The sequence below is a fragment of the Lithobates pipiens genome, unplaced genomic scaffold (genome assembly GCF_037356315.1).
Source record: "Lithobates pipiens isolate NorthernLeopardFrog02 unplaced genomic scaffold, aLitPip1_a1.2 Scaffold_8, whole genome shotgun sequence".
NCBI classification, from domain to species: domain Eukaryota; kingdom Metazoa; phylum Chordata; class Amphibia; order Anura; family Ranidae; genus Lithobates; species Lithobates pipiens.
In genome coordinates this window covers 268,032,893-268,055,323 of record NW_027507903.1, presented here as the reverse complement: position 1 = coordinate 268,055,323, position 22,431 = coordinate 268,032,893, and the positions used below count along the sequence as shown (strand labels likewise).

General features: G+C 39.3%; 1 protein-coding gene across 15 annotated transcripts in view; it reads right to left on the bottom strand.

Annotated features, from left to right (window-relative positions):
• Positions 1-22,431, bottom strand: part of PPFIA2 (PPFI scaffold protein A2) — a 588,582-nt gene that overhangs the window by 522,915 nt on the left and 43,236 nt on the right. For 11 of the 15 annotated variants that reach the window (XM_077471924.1, XM_077471910.1, XM_077471912.1 and 8 more), the window contains exons 2-3: positions 20,356-20,606; positions 14,707-14,760 (exon numbers count right to left, since the gene is read on the bottom strand). In XM_077471924.1, the coding sequence (XP_077328050.1) occupies positions 14,707-14,760; positions 20,356-20,604 (303 nt within the window). In that variant the 5' untranslated portion in view covers positions 20,605-20,606. The remainder of the gene's footprint in view (positions 1-14,706; positions 14,761-20,355; positions 20,607-22,431) is intronic. The other 4 variants (XM_077471913.1, XM_077471918.1, XM_077471925.1 and 1 more) reach the window with 1 other exon arrangement.

Sequence of the window (22,431 nt, the reverse complement as noted above, 5' to 3'; positions counted from 1 at the left end):
GCTGGATTGGAATAGATGAAACTACTTTTGAGAAAATCTCTACAGTTCATAGAGTACTCCTACAGTGAACTTCCACATTAAACAGTGATGGTATTCATAGAACTGCGTTCACACATCTGAACTGAAAAAATTTACATTTTTGTACATTCCTAATGCGTTTTACATGTGGTGCATTTTCAAAAGAAACAGGAATCATCTAAAGTTTTTTTCCTTCTTTTTACTAACAAATGCACATAAAACATATATCATATACACATATGTACACAAACACACACACACACACACACACTACAATCTCACAAGATTTCCTCAGAATTCACAAAGTTCTACCCTCAGCCTAAAAATTGTGGACAATAAAATCTTAACAGAGATGGCAATCCAGCCAAGCTAGAGGGAAAATAATAAAAGTGACCATTTAAAAAAGAAAAATATTTAAATTCCAAAAAAATGAATATTTAACTTAGTTATGTTACATGGAATAAATACAGAATTAAAGTAAAAGCCTATAAGAACACGACCCAATATCATTGATCAATAACCTGCTATAATTAGAAATGCATATATTTAATCAGAAGTGTTTTCAAATAAGAGGATTCCATTTCTACAGACCTTGACAGTCTCAAACAACAGACTTCTTCCAGCCACCGGTACACATTCTAACACATAATGGCTTATTGACTGAAAAATTGTGCTCAAATAGAATGCCAACAGTTAACCCGGAGAAGATTGTTTCCTCTCATATACGCCCAAAGCTGATGTTCCTGCCATAGTCTAAATTCATTGAAACATGTATTTATTATACATTTCTCCCAGATGTTCAGTTTAATTTTGACTGAGATGACTTGCCTCATACTATGAAATGGTACTTTTCAGACGCTGCCCACATAGCAGCCTAAACACACATTGCATTCAAATGAGTAGAGAGAGGATTCACTTGTGAGAAATGTGACTTGTGTTTATTCCTGCTTCTGTATATCCATTCTGCATTAGTTGGCTGAATTAGAGCATGTTCAATCACTCTGCTGGCAATACTGTGAAGTGACACGTTAATAGGAAAAGCCATGTGCTGGCTAAAAATAACAAGCTTTGGTTAAATAGAGCTTTCCATGGTCTACCAGCACAAAAGAGGCATGCAGAATAAGGCCCATCTCTGTAATGCCACATTTGCGTACATCTGGAGGGGAAGGATTATAGACCAACAGATGATAATGTCAATAAAATAATGTAAATGATCACTACATATATATATATATATATATATACATATATACATATACACACACACATATTATATATATATATATATATATATATATATATATATATATATATATATATATATATATATATATATATATATACACATATATATATATATATATATATATATATATATATATATATATATATATATATATATATATATATATTTACATAAAACACACAAGCTTTATATTGTTCCCTTGCAATATACCAGCTGACAGAGCTATAGATGCAAAACGGTCAACTGCACATGTCTATGACTGCATATGGTTGGCAGTCATTCAGCCATCGGAATCAGTCTACCAACTATCCATATAGTCCACTAGGAAAGCCAGCACAGCGGTATGGATCAGCAAATAACTAAATTGTTTATGATATGCAGGGAGATACAACCAGTGAAAGTCAATGCGTTTCAGCCTATAATGGCTAAAACACGTTGACTTTTACTGGCTTTATCTCCCTGAATATCATAAATAAAGGAGTTGTTTTACTGATCCATACCACTGGGTTGGCTTTCCTAGTGGACTGTGGGTATGTGAGGCTTCAGAAACCTAGAGCCTGAGCCTGAGTTCCAGAGATCTGCACTCTATATGGGAGTTAGTAGCACAGCTTTCGTCTGTTCTTCTGCTAAATAACCATGACTGTATACTTTTGGGGCCAAAACTATACATTCACTGTCAGTCAACAGATTGTTATGCATTAGCCAATAGTGAATACAAATCTTCCACCCAATCATTAAAAAGGGCACTGTTTTGCTAGTGTTACATACAGGAATATTTTGTTAGAGAATAGTTAAGGTAATCACCCCACCCTTGTGCCAACCTTGTCTCCAGTCCCCCCTCCCCCCACTTCCTAGCACACATTTTGTGATGATATATACGTATTTTTATTGATTTTTTTAAATAAAAATAAATGCGCTAAAATGTAACAGCAAATTGTAATATACCTTTAAATGCAATAAAATTTACCTGCAAATGCAGTAAAATGTGTAAGCCATCTGATGATGTCAATTTGTGATGAAGCACATTGGGTGGAGCCATATGCGCTGACATAACTATGCACACACGTTCTACATGCCAGATCAGGATTTGGATGCTTTATTGAATAGCACTATTCTACTGTTTATATGTGAGTGGTTTAACTGCTTTTAAATACATTTGTTTTGTTGATCTCACACTAACTGGAGCATTCCCTTGTTTTTCCTTTTCATACATACTTGCCTTATGTTGGAGATATGCACAGGATACAGAGGAGTTAGATATGGATATGGCCATTCTAATATCACATTGATCATGCTGTATATGAACATTCAATCACTATGGGTCATTTGCCTTTGCTAAGTGCATACATATTGCACTTTGGTGCTGTGTATTACTATGGCCATTTGGTGATAGGAAGAGTTTTCACCGATGAGGATTGGAATTGCAGCTTTGAATTATTTTGGACTTTGTTTTTTGAACTCAGTAAATTCGTTTCACAGTTGTTTATTTTATAGAGTATTTCTTCAATATGCGACACTAGGTTTTATCACATTAATAGTTTAAGTTATACGGATTGCACTTAATGGGAAGATTAGCAAAATACTTTCCGTGTTAGAAGACCATTTTGCATAGGAAAAATAAATCCTAGCAGAAAAATACAGAAGCTGGCTGGCCTAAACTCCCCCAAACTTCTTAAAGAATAGAATGAAGCTGCCGTTGCTGAACCTCTTGATCGTCAATCAATCAGGTGAAATTCCGGGGCTCAGGTAAGTAAAATCAGGGGCTGGGGGGGGGGGGTCTCTGCCAGGTGTTTTTTCACCTTAATGCATAGGAGGCATTAAGGTGAAAAAAAATGAGGTTTTACAACCCCATTAAGTTTTGACAAACAAAAACCTGGAAGCTGATTGGTTTCTATGTAGAGCTAGTCCAGATTTTGCACTCTTCAGTTTTGGTAAATCAACCCCATAGGATATGGAGGGAGTTCTTGTGGGTTACCTAGCAGAAGGTGCCGATACGCAGTACCTGCATGTTCTGGCACAAAAAGTACTGATTATATATTTTACACAGACTGAGAAGTGTAATTCCTATAAAACTTCAATTTGCCAAGCATATCTGGTCAAGAAACTATTAATAATTTACCCTTAACTTCATAACAATTTTATTCTAGGAATAAAAAAAACACTGGTACCCTTTTACAATGTGAATTTTGGAAAAAAAAACAGCCAGCACAGAACCCTTATATGCCAAAATAAATCTTTTTTTAGCCAATACGAATGCATCCTTGTGCCTTTTGCAGCAAATAACTTTCCACTTAAGTTAACACATTGAACATTTATATATTATACAACGCAATCAAATCCCATCTATTACATTTTTTGATGCTATAGCAACAGAAAATACTGTGTGCAGAGGGAATAAGAATTTCTACTTATTAACAGACTCTGGAGGCCAATGTGCACAGCCGGGGGCAAATCAAAAATGAAAAAAAAAAAGACAATGATCCTAGACATACGTTAATATTACCCATGAGCAAAAAAAAAAAAAAAAAATATTACCCATGATGAATTTCAGGTTAAAGTTTGGGACTGACCTTCAGTCTTCAAACCTGAACACTATTACAAATCTGAGAACATTTTCTTCTTTTACCTGGTAAAGCCAACGCTTGAATACACTTTCTATCTAAAACATCTAGGCTCAAACAGCAATGCTACAGACCAAGGACAAGGAATAAAACCTGCAGCCTACACAAAGAGGGAAGCTAATCTATTTGACTTCACATAGAAAGTAGTAAAAAATCAATTTTGCTGCACAAAATTTCAACTGAACAGAAACCAGACCTTTTAAATTACATTGTGCAGCCTGATCCATGAGGTTCATGAGCACCAAGCAGAATGAAGTACAGAAAGAGGAAAACAATTATTTGAACACTAATGCATTTTTTTTATCTGACAAAAATTTTATGAACATTTTAATAAAACAATATTAGCGATAGGAATGTCAGCAGTCCATTTAATCAAACTTTAAATGTGCACCATACAGAGTACAAAACACACAAGTTCATTTTTCAATTCATTTGATAAATCCTCAATTCTCCCGTTGTTTTTAATAAAAAGCTCACTATATTTTGCTAAACTATTAAGCCCCATACAGACTATTGCCCTGTACACACGGTCGGAAAATCCAATCGTGTGTGGGCTCTAGCGGACTTTTTCCGTTGGAAATCCCAGATGGAAAAAGTATGAGAGCTGGATCTAAAATTTTCCGACAACAAAATCCGATCTGACGTTTTCCGACCGTTTTGTAGAGAATTCCAACGGACAAAGTGCCACACATGCTCAGATTAAATCACGAGACCAAAGCTATTGTCTACTAGCCTCTACGTAGTCCCGTCGTAAGCTACGAACATCACCTCGTTCCGAACTATCGGATTTCCCGTCAACTTTGTCCGACTGTGTGTAAGACAAAAATCAGCAGAAAATCTGATGTGTGTATGGGGCTTTAACGTTGTACTGAAGAGCAGTGAACTCACCTAACTGCCCATCTCATACTTGTACTTGCTCATTAAAAATGAACTGTTGTTCCTGACAGATGTTCCCATGTTGTCTGCTGCTGCAGCAATTCCCTATGAGAAATCTATGTTCCCTTTGCCAAAGGATTTATATTTTTACCTATCCAGTCCTGATAGTTACATACAGACTGCACAGCCTGGTTGGTGAACTAATTTATCTGCAGTAGTATAGCCAGTGTTTCTCAATCCCAGGTTCCACAGAAGCCTAGAGTTCTGCAAGACGTCCCCAGGTGTTCCACCCCTATTCACCACTGTGAATTGGTGGTTTCATTGCGCACTGACAGTGAGTACCTCCAGGTACCCAATACCTCCCTTGTATTACCAACACCTGTGACATCACTGCTTAGGGCAGCAAGGGATTATAGGCAGTGTGGGAAAAACATCACGTCTCCTTTGCAGTGGCTGTTGATGTGATACCAGCTGGGAAAAATGTTGCAGCCAGCTGAGTACATGTTTTAGGTGAATCTGTAATAAGGTGTATCTCGAAATCAGCGCAGAGAATTAAACTTCAACCAGTACTTTGCTGATCCCTGCCTATCCTGCTCTTCTGTCCATCCCAGGTTCTTATATGTGATATCAGCTGGGATTGATGAGAGAGGAGGCTGGGATCAGCACTAGAATGGGCATGTAACAGCAGCTTCCCTGTGCTGCTATGCGTGTGAAAGAAACTAAACGGTACTACAGATTCCATGTCTGTTGTCCTGGTGACCCCTATGTGCTGTTTCCTGGGGTTCCTCTGTGCTGTACCCTGGTGACCCCCCCTTGCTGTGTCTTGGTGACCCCCCTGTGCTGTGTCCTGGCGAGTCCCCTGTACCTTGGTGAGCCCCCGGTGCTGTGCCCTGCTGATTCCTGCCTCATGTTTTTATGACCCCCCTGTCTAATTTCAGTTGAAGATGAAATTTGTGTGTGCTTATTTCAAGTTCAATCCAGAATTGAGCATTTGTGTAGAAAAAAGCCCCCCAAGCATCACATTAAAGCATTTGTTAACCTCAAAAAAAAACTTATCCTGATTCCTTAAAGCATATTATACAGCACAGTGCTTGTCCTGTGTAATTTGGTCCTCTCTATCACCTAAAAAGCCTGCCTGATCCTGCCTGGCTATATCCTCCCCCCTGTAAACTGACCACGATATACCACGGCTGCTGGGCCCTGACACCATGGTCAATTTACGTGCTTCCATCATCCGCAGCTCTCCTGTCCTCCTCTATTCTCCTTCGTCCTCTCCCCCCTCTCTCCCTGCCTGTCTGTTTGTGTCAGTGCCCGTCCCTTCCTGCTGCTCTCATATCTAATATAAAATCTTCCCATCCACTCTGTAATATAACAATAAGTGTACCTATATCACAGCGGATCCCAGTGATCACGTGACTCCTCGTCTCTCTCTCTCTCCTCTCTTCCCCTCATACCCTGCTGACGTCATTGGGAGGGCTCGGCCTCGCCCGCTGGAGCTGTCAACCGGGCAGAGGAGAGAGCCGAAGAGTCACATGAGTGGCGAGAGCCGCTGTGATATAGGTATAAATAGGCATTTTTTTATATGGCACAGGGATACTTATTGTTTTGTTACAGAGGGGGTGGGAGGATTTTATATCAGTGGCTTAACAACCACTTTAAAGTGATATTAAAGTCTTTTTTTTGTTGTTTAAAAATAACAAACATGTTATACTTACCTGCTCTGTGAAGTGGTTCTGTACAGAGCAGCCCTGATCCTCCTCTTCTCGGGTCCCTCGCTGGTGCTCCTGGCCCCTCCCTCCTGCCAAGTCTCTGGTGACACTGCTTTGTCCTCCTGTCAGTAAGTTTTTTTACAGTGCATTGCTTAACACCTGATTAAAGTGGTTCTAAAGGTTCAAGGTTTTTTACATTCATACATTCTATGCATGAAGGTAAAACACCTTCTGTGTGCAGCCCAAATACTTATCTGAGCCCTATCATGATCCAGCAATATGCACAAGAGCCTCAGCTCTCCAGAGACTCTCACTCCTCATTGACTGAGACATTAGCCATCACAGACAATAAGCCAATGTCAATGAGGAGAGAGAGGGGGCAGGCCGAGCTGCAGCTCTGTGTGTGAACAGACATAGCAATATGTTTGCTCTGGAGGCAACTGGCAGGAGGAAAGGGTCAGGAGTGCCAACGAGGGGCCTGAGAAGAGGAGGATCGGGGCTGCCACTATTTGCAAATCCACTGTACAGAGCAGGTAAGTATGACTTTTTTTTTTAAACTTGTTTTTAATATCATTTTAAACCCAGTCCGGTTTAATGCTGTACATGGAATTACAGGAGTAGGATACTATACCACATTTAAAAATAGATGCATTTAAAATGAAATTTAATAATTGCTTCATGAATAGATACCTACCTTAATGTGTACAATTTTCCTCCACCTGGAGTTTATCTTTAAAGCAAAATAACCATTTAAAAAACCATGTCTATCTAACCACATTGTTTTCAATTGGTTGCAGTAAAATACATTGCACCATGCACTTCCCCTATAAATAAGCCAGACTGTATACATAATGTATTTCACAGCACAAGCCGGATAACTTCTCACATAATGGAAAACATCATGGATGGAGGCATGAAGCCGATTTTGTACATCTGAGTTACAGAAAGGAAAATTTAAATAAGGTGAATGGACATCTGCTGAAGCATTTGTACATAAGAGGAGTATAGACTGGCTTATTAGGGATCTTAAAGCCCTACTTGAGCTTTTTTTTATGAGTAGGGAGGGGTTAATACTTGTAAAGTTTTTATTGCTGTCTGTGGCACATTTTTTAGGGGTCAAGTCAATAACACACAGCGATCCTGAGCAATTCTTACCCTTACCTAAGCAAATTGGGGAAAAAATGTTATCCATTCTTATTGGATAAATTTCCTTTTCCTTTCTGTTCCTCTGACCCATATTACCAGAGCAGAGAGGAAAATATCCCCAGCTGAAAAAAAAAAAAAAAAAAAAAAAAAAAAAAAATATATATATATATATATATATATATATATATATATATATATATATATATATATATATATATATATATATACACAAAAGTGAGTACACCCCTCACATTTTTTATAAATATTTTATTATATCTTTTAATGTGATCACACTGAAGAAATTCCACTTTGCTACAATGAAAAGTAGTGCATGTACAGCTTTTATAACAGTGTAAATTTGCTGTCCCCTCAAATTAACTTAACACACAGCCATTAATGTATAAACCGCTGGCAACAAAAGTGAATACATCCCTAAGTGAAAATGTCTAAATTGGTCCCAATTAGCCATTTTCCCTCCCAGTGTAATGCGACTCGTTAGTATTACAAGGTCTCAGGTGTGAATGGGGTGCAGGTGTGTAAAATTTGGTGTTATCGCTCTCACTCTCTCATACTGGTCACTGGAAGTTCAACATGGCACCTCATGGCAAAAACTCTTTGAGGATCTGAAAAAAAGAATTGTTGCTCTACATAAAGATGGCCTAAGCTATAAGAAGATTGCCAAGACCCTGAAACTGAGCTGCAGCATGGTGGCCAAGACCATACAATGCTTTAAAGGACAGGTTCCACTCAGAATAGGCCTCGCCATGGTCGACCAAGGAAGTTGAGTGCACGTGCTCAGCGTCATATCCAGAGGTTGTCTTTGTAAAATAGACGTGTGAGTGCTGACAGCATTGCTGCAGAAGTTGAAGGGGTGGGGGATCAGCCTGTCAGTGCTCAGACCATACACCACACACTGCATCAAACTGGTCTGCATGGCTGTCGTCTCAGAAGGAAGCCTCTTATAAAGATGATGCACAAGAAAGCCCAAAAACAGTTTGCTAAAGACAAGCAAACTAAGGACATGGATTACTTGAACCATGTCCCATGGTCTAATGAGACCAAGATAAACTTATTTAGTTCAGATGGTGTCAAGCGTGTGTGGCGGCAACCAGGTGAGTAGTAAAAAGACAAGTGTGTCTTGCCTCCAGTCAAGCATGGTGGTGGGAGTGTCATGGTCTGAGGCTGCATAAGTGCTGCCCCTCCCTTCGGAGACTGGGCCGGGGGGCAGTACTCCAACATGATAACGACCCCAAACACACCTCCAAGACGACCACTGCCTTGCTAAAAAAGCTGAGGGTAAAGGTGATGGACTGGCCAAGCATGTCTCCAGACCTAAACCCTACTGAGCATCTGTGGGGCATGATCAAGCAGAAGGTGGAGGAGCGCAAGGTCTCCAGTGGCAACCTGTGAAGCTCTGGTGAACTCCATGCCCAAGAGGATTAAGGCAGTGCTAGAAAATAATGGTGACCACACAAAATATTGATACTTTAGGCCCAATTTGGACATTTTCACTTTTATTGCCAGCGATTTAGACATTAATGACTGTGTGTTGAGTTATTTTGAGCAGCAAATTTACACTGTTATACAAGCTGTCACAAAATGTGAGGGGTGTACTCACTTTTGTGAGCTAATGTATAATAAATAAAGACCCAACGAAGGTTCTAGCTCTTCTCACACTTGTCAAAAACTGTTTTGGCTAGTGTATGTCTTATATTTGCACTTTGATTTCCATCACAGATTGCCTTCTTCCTTAGCTTGGCACATTTTACCATGGACACAGAGTGAAAGGACTACATGTGCCACAACATTGAACGACTCCATTATTGAATTATAAGCATGAGTTTTGGATTTGAAATAACTTATATTAAATAAGTTATAGATAAGCAAATGAGAACAGAGTATGGGTACATTAATTTCCTGTATATTTACAAAGTTTAGTACAAAAGTATCACTCTGGGAATAGATACAGAATAACAGTTATCAGACTGTTAACTTATCAATGACAACATCGATTAATTAATAAAATTCAGCAATGGCATATAAATACCTGAACATTCAAAAGACTTTCATAAAATACTTTGTGCAACTGTTAAAGGTATGGATTGAAACCTATGTTCTTGTAAAGTATGCAAAATTGCTAGTTTCTATTTTTATCTATTTCTTGGAACCAAACTGGGACACGGGTTTAAAAATACCTATAGTAAGGTATTAATGATTTTATGATATTTAAGATGGTAAGCCTGACTTTCAAGTAGTCGTGTGCACAACTGAGTGGCAATGTTTCTATGGGGATGTGACTTCAGTGTGAAGATTAACACCAGCATATTCATTTTAAAGTGCAATTTTTAGTCATTATTGTTCAAAATAGAACTATATGCAAAATCAAAAATAATGTATTATGCGGTCTGTCCCTAGTATAAACACACACTCTTTGTTTTTTGAGTAAGGCCAGCCATACTGAAATCGAAATGTGGCTGGTTCAGCAGGAACCAGCCGAATTTCAATCCATGAATGGGCTAGCTGGTTGTACACAAGTCGATCTATCGATCAACTTGTATACAACTAGCCTATAGGTCTTTCCTGAACAATCTGTACTGCTGACTAGAGCCGGCAACACTGATCATTGTATTCTGCCAGGGGGGAAGTTTACCTACTGTCAGAATAGAATAGCTCAGCAGGAGTGAGTCCCCCATCCACCAGGAACGCGTGGATGGGAGAATATGCTCTTTTTATTTGTCCAACCCACCGATTGAATGAAAAAAAAGGAATCATGTATGGCCTGCCGAACATAGCTATTTCACTGGTTGATCCTGCCGGCACTGTTATTAAATGCCTGTTAAAGCGCCTATTGCTTTAAGATGCAACACTGACACATTTTGCACCCTTATATCAAAAATAAAAAATAATTTTTATAAATAAAAATTATAAAATAATAATTAATTTAATACATTTTCTATTGTATGTCTTTTTGTACTATAATATGGGTTAGTAATATTGGTGTTTTTGAGAGGATTTTGTGGCATGTTTGCAGCACAATTTCAATTATATAAATGTAGGCATTTAGACAGTGGTAAAGCAAGTTGAGCAATGCATGCTGAATAAATTTTGTCAGGACACAGCACAAAGCAAACATGACCATGTGGACTACACTGTCAGCTGCTATGGATATAATTGGTACAGAGAGTTGACAGGCGTACGTGTGGATTTAAAAACACAGATGAGATTCCTTATCTTGGTACATGTGTAAACTTAGTTTTGGGCTTAATCCGAGGGGATTAGTGTGTGAAGGGAGCAGTGAGAGGTGATGGTGTACACCATGGTGTCCAAGTCAGGATAGGCCATGGCCTGAGCCTGAGAGACAGTCCATGAGGGACAGAGCAGCTAGGAAGCTTTAAGGAAGATGCAGAGTCTGTGCATAAACACTGGGATGTGTTTCATGGTCAGGAGGACCAAAAAGGTACTGATTGTGAGGAAGCCCCCAAAGAAGTACTTGGAGCAGTAAAGCTGCCACAATAGAGCCATGGTGATGAATGTTATGTTGTTGCAGTCATGGTGAAACCCCCCTTTGTGGGAAGACATACCTGTGTGAAGTTTTGATGTTCATTTAAATAAAAGTGGTCAGGAAAGCCCTGAAAACTATATCTAGTGTGGATTTAACTCTCTGTTTTGGCACTAACATTGAGCTAAGAAATCCCAACATGTCACATCATTTACTGTAAAGTCCATCTAAATCTAGTGGAGGAGTACAGCCACCCTAAGGAAGAAAATGTGGTACTGGCAGTATCACCAGGTTACAATACTGAAGAAGCAAGGAAAAGGAAAAGGAATTCAACCACCACATGTAAGAAGCTGCAATGTATTCTGTTTTTGCTTTGAGATAAATTCGGAGTGCATTAATAAATAAATAAATAAATATATATATATATATATATATATATATATATATATATATATATATAATTGAGAATATTTAGAAACTCTGTCAGGTTGTTAGTGATGTCTGGGTCTCTTTCAGCCAAAAACACGCACTTCCTGTGACCACAATGGGAAGTTCGAGGTATTTTCCTGTACACAGCAATGTAAACCCAACAGAGGTTCTAACTCTTCCTAATACGTATGGATACATTTAGTGTTTTTATTGCTGTACATTTACCTTTTGGAGAGGTCTGCTGTGACCAAACAATGAAATCTGACAACGGTTTTTTGCTTCCCCAAGCAAAATAAAAATATTGGCTGTAGGTTTATTTAAAGCTGCCCATACACTGGCAGGTCAGACAACCTAAGACAGCCTAAGAATTCCTCTCCTCGGCAGGGAGTGACTGAATATACGAAAAATATGGAAATACTAACCCTATTGTGTAGAAAATGAAAAAAAAACATAAGACTTCTATGCACAATGATTAAGCTTTGTCTTTTTTTTACTGGCCAATTGATACTGGAAGAGATAACTATTAAGTAGGGAGTCAGAGTTGGTCTAAAGCCTTTTATAGATAAGCAGCATGTGTATTGAACTGACCCCGCATCTGGGTTGAGAGATCCATAGAAAACAGTTTTTAACCCTTCCACTGAACTGTCCGAACTGCCATATATTTTCTTGTAAAAGCAAAGCAAAATGGAGGTAAACCATCCATTGCTATACTGCAAATGTCCTCTACCCTTATTGAAATAAGGAGCGTGGTGCCTTAGGTCATTCCTTGCTCTAGTACTTAATTTATTATAGGTACTTATATATATAGTAAGACAAAAACAGACAAGTAATAAATACTAGCTAAGTACTGCAACAGTATTGTAGGGCGGAGTTTAAGTCCTAATGCAGAGATTACAAAAAGAATGGTTGCCAAGCTTTGTAAATTCTAAATGACCAGTTGCAAGATCATATTGCGATTATAAAAATAATAGAAGAGATCTGACCAAAACAAATGCATTTGTTTTTTCAGGTAGTAGGAAGTAATAGCCGAAACCCTAAGGCTTCATGCACATGGATGTTCTGTGGTGCTGCATACTAAAAACCCCAGTGTGTTTCCACACATGGGGAGTCACAGATTGCACCTGGGCAGCTGTACTCAGGTAAACATGTTTTTTGCAATTTTTTTGCAATAGCATTTCTATATGCATTTGCACTTAATGTATTCGCTGAATGAGTATGTAATACAAACGTGCACATGTAAAAGCTGATGCAAAAAAGCATCACCATTTACCCAAGCATGGCTGTATACAACAATTCACTTCTATAACCAATTGTATGCCCCACCTGGAGCGTGAAAAAACACTGGTGTTTCTGCACTACAGAATATATTTGCTGCAAACCATCTGTGTGCATGAGCCCTAAAAAAATCTGATGAGAATACAAATAGAAAACCCACAAATACATTTTCAGTCACCAGAAAAAAACTTATATTGTACAAATGCCACAACGGTCCCCCAAAAAGGTGCATGTAAATTACAAATTGAGAAGTTAAGCATTGCCACATTGTTACTCATAAGCATGCATTATATTGTAGTTATATATTTGTTTTTTTGTTCTTTTGAAAGAATGGAAATTTAAAATACTGGTATGACCATAAGGCTTCATGTACACTTGGCCGTGAAGTACCCTGGCCACAGGAAAACTGAAAACTCTACAAAACACAGTTTTGCCATGTTTTGGGGTTTCCTTCGGCCAACACATTCCTGTCCTCAATTATTTTGCGTTCAGGAGAGGGATGTTGGGGGAGGTTAAACTTCCCCTAACCACAGCATATCCTAAACACTGCTAAAACTTGCCACTATATTACCAAAAGTATTTGGACGCTTCCTTTTACACGCACATGAACTTTAATGGCATCCCAATCTCGCTCATCCATGTCTTTATGGACCTTGCTTTGTACATTTCTCCAAAACATTTGCTGGCGGGGATTATGATGTGGGGTTGTTTTTCAGGGATTGGACTTGGCCCCTTAGTTCTAGTGAAGGAAACTCTTAAGGCATCAGCATACCAAGACATTTTGGACAATTTCAGGCTCCCAACTTTGTGGGAACGGTTAGAGGATGGCCCCTTCCTGTTCCAACATGACTGCACACCAGTGTACAAAGGTGCACGGTTCATAAAGACATGGATGAGTGAGTTTGGGGAGGAGGAATTTGACTGGCCTGCACAGAGTCCTGACCACAACTCAATGGAACACCTTTGGGATGAATTACAGCAAAGACTGCCAGCCAGGCCTTCTGCCCGACCTCAAAAATGCACTTCTGTAAGAATGGTCAAACATAAACACACTCCCAAACCATGTGGAAAGCCTTCCCAGAAGAGTTGAAGCTGTTATAGCTGAAAAGGATGAACCCTACGGACGAAGACTGGAATTACATTAAAGTCCATGTGCGTGTAAAGGTAGGTGTCCCAATACTTTTGGTAATATAGTGTATGTATACATGGATACATAGGCTTTTATTGAGTTGATTTAAGTTTAGGAGCTGTAGTGTACATGAAGCCTAACAGATTGTGTATGCATGCTGTCTTGATGTTTGCAGGTAATAGTTGGTAGTAGAGCCGCAACAACAATTTAAAGCATATAAATACCCCAGTAGAACATTACAGGTTACTAGCATTGTTTTCCCTTAGGTGCCCATCATTTTGGAACATATAATCAAGAAATACTTGATTGTGACTCAGAAATAAGGCAAAAAAAAAAGCACAAATAACTTTCCCAACATACGGTGCTGCAGACATTGCACACACATTTGCATATACGTATGCCAGGGTTAAAAAAAATGTGTTCTAAACATTTTCTATGAACAAATAAAACAGTAACTAACTGCGAGTCAAAGTCATGATATTAATTGGAGAGACATTTCATAATTAGAGGTTAAATTGCTCCCTTTCATAGTGTGCAACACAATTTAACAAGCCATAAGAATAAACAAGTAGCTAATTACATTTCCAACTAATTGACAGGCTGGACACACAGCATTTCAGAGCTGGAATAGTGTTCATAAAAAAAACTGCAATTAACATACCTTTGTACCCTAAAAACTAAAAGACATTTTAAAATTACTTAACGATTTCATTTTCTGTCTAGGAGACTACACACTTATGAAAATCCTGGGTACTTACATGATGTTGTTTATCAAATGGCTTTTGCCTTCTGTCAATCACCACTGGACTTTCCTAAACCAAAAATCCAAATGACACAACTGGTATTAAAAGTAAGTGGGTGAGGGGAGCTAAAGGGTTCAAGGCAATATGTACTTTATGATTTAATGTAGTGGGATACTATTATTAAAATGGACAATGCAAGACTTTTTCTCCATTCCTATGAAGACTCTATCTGCCATTTTGTGTTAAGACCTCTATGACTAAGCCCTGTCTGGATGAAACCCGGTCGAGGCAGACCCAAGAGTCTGTGGTCCCCAAAGCAAGCAAAATGCGGTTCATGCCAATAAAAAGAAAAAAAAAACTGGGAGGAGGAGAGCATGACTATGTGAAACAAGAAGCCGTTTGAAGTGGAGCACTGGAGGGAGATGTAGGGGCACTGCAGAGGGTAGTGCAGGAGACAGTACAATACATACTCCTGATCACTGCCCTCTGTATGTTATGTTGTATTTAACATACTCCCGACTGATACACTGAAATTGTACAATGCATTACATACTGTAAGTGTTTATTACATGTGTTCATGGCCTTAACAGTTGCGAAAGGTCTCCAGATAAATTATTTTAAAGTGGTTCCAAACCCTAAATGTTCTTAATGCATTCTCTGCATTGAGGTAAAAAACCTTTTCACTACCTGTTCCTCCTGCCCCTAAATACTTACTTGTCTGTTCTCTCAATCAAGTGCTGTGCCCATCTGCAACAGTGCTGCTCTCTCTTCCTGGATTCACAGGCTACACTGAGAGCAGTGGGAGCCATTGGCTCCTGTTGCTGTCAGTCAAACCCTGGGAGGAGGAAGAAGGTGGCGTGGCCTAGCCATCTTGTGTGTGTCTATGAATGAACACATTCTTTGCTTACTATATATTTGCGTACTCTATAGTACATAGGGGGTTATTTACGAAAGGCAAATCCACTTTGCCCTGCAAGTGCACTTGGAAGTGCAGTCGCTCTAAATCTAAGGGGTAGATCTGAAATGAGTGGAAGCTCTGCTGATTTTATCATCCAATCATGTACAAGCTAAAATGCTGTTTTTTATTTTCCTTGCATGTCCCCCTCGGATCTACAGCGACTTTACGTCCAAGTGCACTTGCAGTGCAAAGTGGAGTTTCCTTTAGTAAATAACCCCCTATAATTTAATTCTGTGTTATTGCCTTTACTATAGAACTTTTTTTATTTTATTTTTATTTTTTTTAATCATTTGTCATTATGGTTTGTATGTTTTTTTCATAGCATGAGATTCCGGATCAGGAACCTAGATCTCCTACCTACACTTCTAGCACAGCAACAATTAAAAAATGGCTGGAGCTTCCCCTGCCTGTGATAACAAGACATGGAGGGGTGACGACAAGAAAACACAAGTAGCAATACAAATCTTACAGGATTTGACCTTTCTACATTTTAGAAAGGAAAAATATGTTTGACATTGTCTATGTTGACGCTAATTGGTTTGGTCAATAGGAATGTAAGGGTGAGGTCTCACAAATTGGACTCACACAGCAAGAAATAAATCAGTTTATAACCCTTTAAAAAAAAAAAAAAAAGATATTCATATACTATTAGTAATTAGACAAAAAGAAGAATATATGGGACTTTATTTCATTCATTTATTTTCATACACTACTTGACCCAAGCTGGGACTTAGCCACGTTTTTTTATTTATTTTTTAGATTGTTTGGTAAATCACAAGTCAACACAAAATATAAAATAATTTTGGTAAAGAAAAATATAATTTTAGGTTGACTTTTGTGCAGAATAATACTAAAAGTGGTACTAAGCCCAACAGCAAAAATTTAATACAGTATCTCACAAAAGTGAGTACACTCCTCACATTTTTGTAAATATTTTATTATATCTTTTCATGTGACAACACTGAAGAAATGACACTTTGCTACAATGTAAACTAGTGAGGGTACAGCTTGTATAACAGTTTAAATTTGCTGTCCCCTCAAAATAACATGCATCTAACACTATCCTCCCAATAGGTTGACAATGCTGCTGTCCAAGGAAAAGTCAGACAAAAAGTATATTACTGGCTGGATCACCAGGGGGAAAAAAAAAACCATAAAAAAGAAAACAAATTCAGCCACTATACTTAAGGATTAGTAAGATTTTGTTTTTGGCTGTAGTACCACCTTACCTACTTTATTTTAGTTGCAGGCATGAAAACATTTTTTAGAGACTCAAAATAAATTTTTAGGCCTGAGTCAGAAAACAAAAGTTATAATGCACCAATTGTAATTAATGAATATTGAAGCCCATTGGCCAATCTGCCAGGTATGGGGCGCTAAACAGATTAAAAACGTAAAGTTTACCTCCAGACAGATATTAAAAAGCCACAATTTAATCAGCCCTGTATTCATTAATATATATGCATTAAAGTGATACTAATTTTCTTTTTTTTCTGTTACCTGCTCTGTGTAGTGGTTTAGCACAGAGCAGCCCAGATCCTCCTCTTCTTGGGTCTCTCTTCTGTGCTCCTGGCCCCTCCTTCCGGTTGAGTGCCCCCACAGCAATCGGCTTGCTGTGGGGACACCCGAGCCAAGCCATTGGTCTGTGCATTCATTCAGACACGGTTCTACCCCCTTTCTCTCAGCATTGGCTCATTGACTTTGATTGACAGCAGGGGGAACCAATGATGCTGTGCTGCTGTCTTAATCAATGAGGAGGGGAGTCCCGGACAGCTGAGTCTCTCGTGCAACATCGCTATACCTAGATGGACCTCAGGTTAGGGGGCTGAGGGAGGCTGCGGCACACAGAAGTTTTTTTTTATCTTAATGCATTGAATGTATCAAGATAAAAAACCTTCTGCCTTTACAATCACTTTAAGGTTTTTTTTGCTTTTATTTTATTTTTTTAAAGCAAGCAGAGGAACTACCTAGTATCAATCTACTGCAGTCAGTGTACAGCAAAGCTCAGACTGAGAAATGGAGAGGAAGCACAAGAAGCCAAGTTCGTTGTGCTGCAGTTCTCAAGTATTAAGAAAAGACTTACTAATAGGGGGGGGGGGGGGAGAGATCACAGAGATGAGCTTACTCTTGTGCCACTTCTCATTTCACTGCCCAGTCACAGGAAAGGACAAGACCTACCTAACTGTAAAAATCATGTCTATGGATGTGCTAGATTGTGTTTTCACTGTGTAGTAAAGTTTTAGGACTTGGCGGGCAAAAATAAAAATGATTTTTGCAGGCAAAACAGCTTTCATGCACAGTTTGCCTGTAGAACTGACTATGTGATGCCAAATGCAATATATATACAAATAATGGGAAATTCTGTCTGGCGGCAAATTATGTGCACGTGACAGTTTGGTGGTCACACACAAACCTCAACGAACTTCAAAAAGTTAAAAAGTCAAATCCTCATGACTTTGTGCCTCACTTGCTGCCTCACCCAGTCACTGCAGGTCACAATGGGAGGGTTTTAAAAACAGAGGCATAACTGTCAGTTCATAAAGCAGTGCGCAGTACTAGGCATGACTAGGTGCTAGTGGGCAAGCTACAGGCTTTTGAATTGTCAGTGACAATGGGTTAGTGACAGGGGGTGCCTCTGCAACATTTATTCATCTTACTGTTGTGCAAGCGGGCACATCCTTTATGAGTGGCAGAGTGGCAGCATTGTTGCAACCATCACAGGAAGCTGCATTTGGTGGACATCACTCAATGGGCAGGCTCAATTGGTATAAAAGTATTTGTGGGAATTTCCAGAAGGGCTAAGCCCCTGTACACACGGTCGGAGATTTCGACAACCAAATCCGTCGGATTTTGTCGGTCGGACTAAGTTGTCGAAAAATTTGATCATTCAGAACGTGATGGCGTAATTTCGTTACGATGGGACTACATTCAGGCTGGTAGCCAATAGCTTTGATGTAGGAATTTGATCTGAGCATGCGTGGCACTTGGTCCGATCAAAATTCTCTACACATGATCGGAGTATGTCCGATCGAACCAGTTGGTCGGAAAATATTTCCAACAAGTTGGAAAATTGGGTCCGATGGATATTCCGACGGAATCAGTCCGATGCATACCACACACAGTCGGATTATCCGACAACACGGTCCGATAGGACACATTCCGACGGATTCTCCGACCGTGTGTACAAGGGCTAAGAGAAAACTAGGTTCAATTGTGCTACACACAACTTTTGGGGCAAGACTTGGGTCGACTCTAAACTCTCACAACAGAAGAGTTTTGTAAAAGAGTTTAAAAAAAGGTTTTGTTTTCCTACTTTGTTTCGTTTGTTTAGTTTTTTTTCTCATCTTGCACTGTGCACATCCTGGAGGCCCTTTCTGAACTTCTTTTGAATGTGTGAAAGCTCCAAGGTCAGCTGAACATTAAGGTTCTACTTCAGCTGCTACAAAAGAGAGTGTCATTGCACTGTGTACTAACACGACTGCTTAACGTTTGACTTGAAAGTGCATAGTATAGGGAAACAACACAACAGCTAAACTAAGTACATGTTGTCTCTTAGCAAAAAAGGTGTCTGGGGATACATCTTGTGGGCAGGATCACTAGATGATTTGAATGCAAAAAAAAAAGTCCATGTCCATTAAAATTTGCATTGCAGTGCTTTGGCAGCCCTGAATGCAATGCATTGTGTGTGCAGTTACAAATTGGAACAGTGTGAACTGGCCCTTTTGACAAAACAAGAACTCCCTCAGTGACATATTTGTTCTAAGTGATTGTGTTTAGATATACTTTAGAGCAGAACTAAACTGTATCTGAGCACCAAAAACTGAAAATGCTAGTTAATTCATTTTAGTATTCAAAGGAAACTCACCCGTCCATCCATGTCTCCATGCTTTATTTTGTTGAAAAATCACTTAAAAAAACACCTCCCTAGCATTTTTAGCCATGGCCATCCTCAGTAAGGCCGGCGACACACGGTTCGAATCTCGACCTGTTCAGCAGGAACCAGCTGAGATTCAAACTGTTAACAGGCAGGCTGAATTACCAAGTTGATTAATCGATCATCTTGGGTACAACCAGCCTGCCTGATTCGCTATAGCCAATAGCGATAAATTCAATTCTTTCTATGGGGACAGCTTCCCCCCACCCACCACTATGAGAAGACAATTGCTGATTCCCCTGTCAGCACTGTCTGTCTTGATGGGGGAATCATACAAATTTATTTTCTGAAACCCGTTGTTGCAGGAAAGAAATTTGCACCGTGTATGGCCGGCCTAAGAACAGATGATTAATTTAGCATTTACTTTCTGAAATGCATCTGTCCTTAGCTCAGGCATGCAGGCAGGAGGGTGTGCTTAGCTGAGAAAAATCCTCCTCTCCCTCCCCCAGATGAAAGAAACAAAAATGCCAATGAAGAGTCTTGGTATGTATGACATAATTTTGGCCAAAGTAGCAAGCAACTGAAGAAATGTAAAAAAAAAAAAAAAAAAGTTTTAAACAAGTAAATATATTATAACTTCCTATCTATTACTAATGCTAGGAGCATGAGGATTAAACTAGTTAATGTTGGTTGAGAGAGTTTAGTTCTGCTTTCAGATTAATTCCCCATTATACAATTGTTATTTAATGGGACTACATAAATAACTATGTCAGAAAAAAAGATAAGAAAGCAAAGTACTGTAAAAATTGACAATTGTTAATGACTAATGTACCTGGGGCAGTGCAGAATTCAGTTGACGCTGTAGTGAATCTCTATCGTAGATAACATCTTGAAGCCGCTGCTGGGCCATGCTGAGGCTCTCTTGAGTTTCCCGCAGTGTATCCAGCAGCCGGTCACGCTCATCCAGCATGTTCACCATCAGTTGTTCAAAGTGGGAGTCCGAGTCTGAGCCACTACTCTGGGACCCCCTTTGGCTCATAGGGGTGTCCTCATTTATCGTAGGCATTACTTCACACATCATTGCTAGAAAAACAGAGAGAGTTTTAGAACAGATGACACACCAAAAAAAAAAGACTCAAAAGGTAAATTTAGGAGTTAAACATGTTTGATCTAATCAACCAATTTATCTAATCTGCCAATTTAAAAAAAAAGCTTAATAATAGACAATTAAAATAGAGAAGCGGAAATTAATCAATTTACGTGAAGCTGAATCAATATGCGAATATGCGTTCAATATGTTACATCATGTCCTAGACAGTATACAGCGAGGGAAAAAGTGTTTGATCCCCTGCTGATTTTGTACATTTGCCCATTGACAAACAAATTATCAGTCTATCATTTTAATGGTAGGTTTATTTTAACAGTGAGAGACAGAATAACAACAAAAATATTCAGAAAAACTCATTTCAAAAACGTTGAGTGAAATAAGTGTTTGATCCCCTATCAATCAGCAAGATTTCTGGCTCCCAGGTGTCTTCTATACAGGTAATGAGCTGAGATTAGAAGCACTCTCTTAAAGGGAGTGCCCCTAATCTCAGCTTGTTACCTGTATAAAAGACACCTACCTACAGAAGCAATCAGTCAATCAGATTCCAATCTCTCCACCATGGCCAAGACCAAAGAGCTGTCCAAGGATGTTGGGGACAAGACTGTAGACCTACACAAGGCTGAAATTGGCTACAAGACCATCACCAAGCAGCTTGGTGAGAGGGTGACAACAGTTGCTGTGATCATTCGCAAATGGAAGAAACACAAAATAATTAACAGTCTACCTCCGTTTGGGGCTCCATAAAAGATTTCACCTCGTGGAGTTTCAATGATCATAAGAACGGTGAGGGATCAGCCCAGAACTACACGGGAAAATCTTTTCAATAATCTCAAGGCTGCTGGGACCACAGTCACCAAGAAAACAATTGGTAACACACTAGGCCGTGAAGGACTGAAATCCTGCAGTGCCCGCAAGGTCCCCCTGTTGCACATGTATAGGCCCATCTGAAGTTTGCTAATGAACATTTAAATGATTCAGAGGAGAACTGGGTGAAAGAGTTGCGGTCAGATGAGACCAAAATCAAGCTCTTTGGCATCAACTCAACTCGCCATGTTTGGAGGAGGAGGAATGCTGCTTATGACCCCAAGAACCCCACCCCCTCCATCAAACATGGAGGGGGAAACATTATGCTTTGGGGACAGGACAACTTCAATGCATCAAAGGGGCGATGGGCGAGGCCATGGACTGTCAAATCTTGGGTGAGAACCTCCTTCCCTCAGTCAGGGCATTAAAAGTGGGTCATGGATGGGTATTCCAGCATGACAATGACCCAAAACACACGGCCAAGGCGAAAAAGGAGTTGCTCAAGAAGAAGCACATTAAGGATCTGGAGTGGCCTAGCCAGTCTCCAGGCCTTAATGCCATAAAAATATGTGGAGGGAGCTGAAGGTTTGAGTTACCAAACGTCAGCCTCAGCCTTAAAACCTTAATGACTTGAAGAGGATCTGCAAACAGGAGTCGGAAAAAATCCCTCCTGAGATGTGTGCAAACCCGGTGGCCAACTACAAGAAACGTCGAACCTCTGTGATTGCCAACAAGGGTTTTTCCACCAAGTACTAAGTCATGTCTTGCAAAGGGGTCAAATACTTATTTCACTCATTAAAATGCAAATCAATTTGCATTTTATCACTTTTTATCAATTTTTGAAATGCGTTTTTCTGGATTTTGTTGTTGTTATTCTGTCTCTCACTGTTACTGTTAAATTAAAATGATAGACTGATCATTTCTTTGTCAGTGAGCAAACGTACAAAATCAGCAGGGGATCAAATACTTTTTCCCTCACTGTATATAAATTATTAA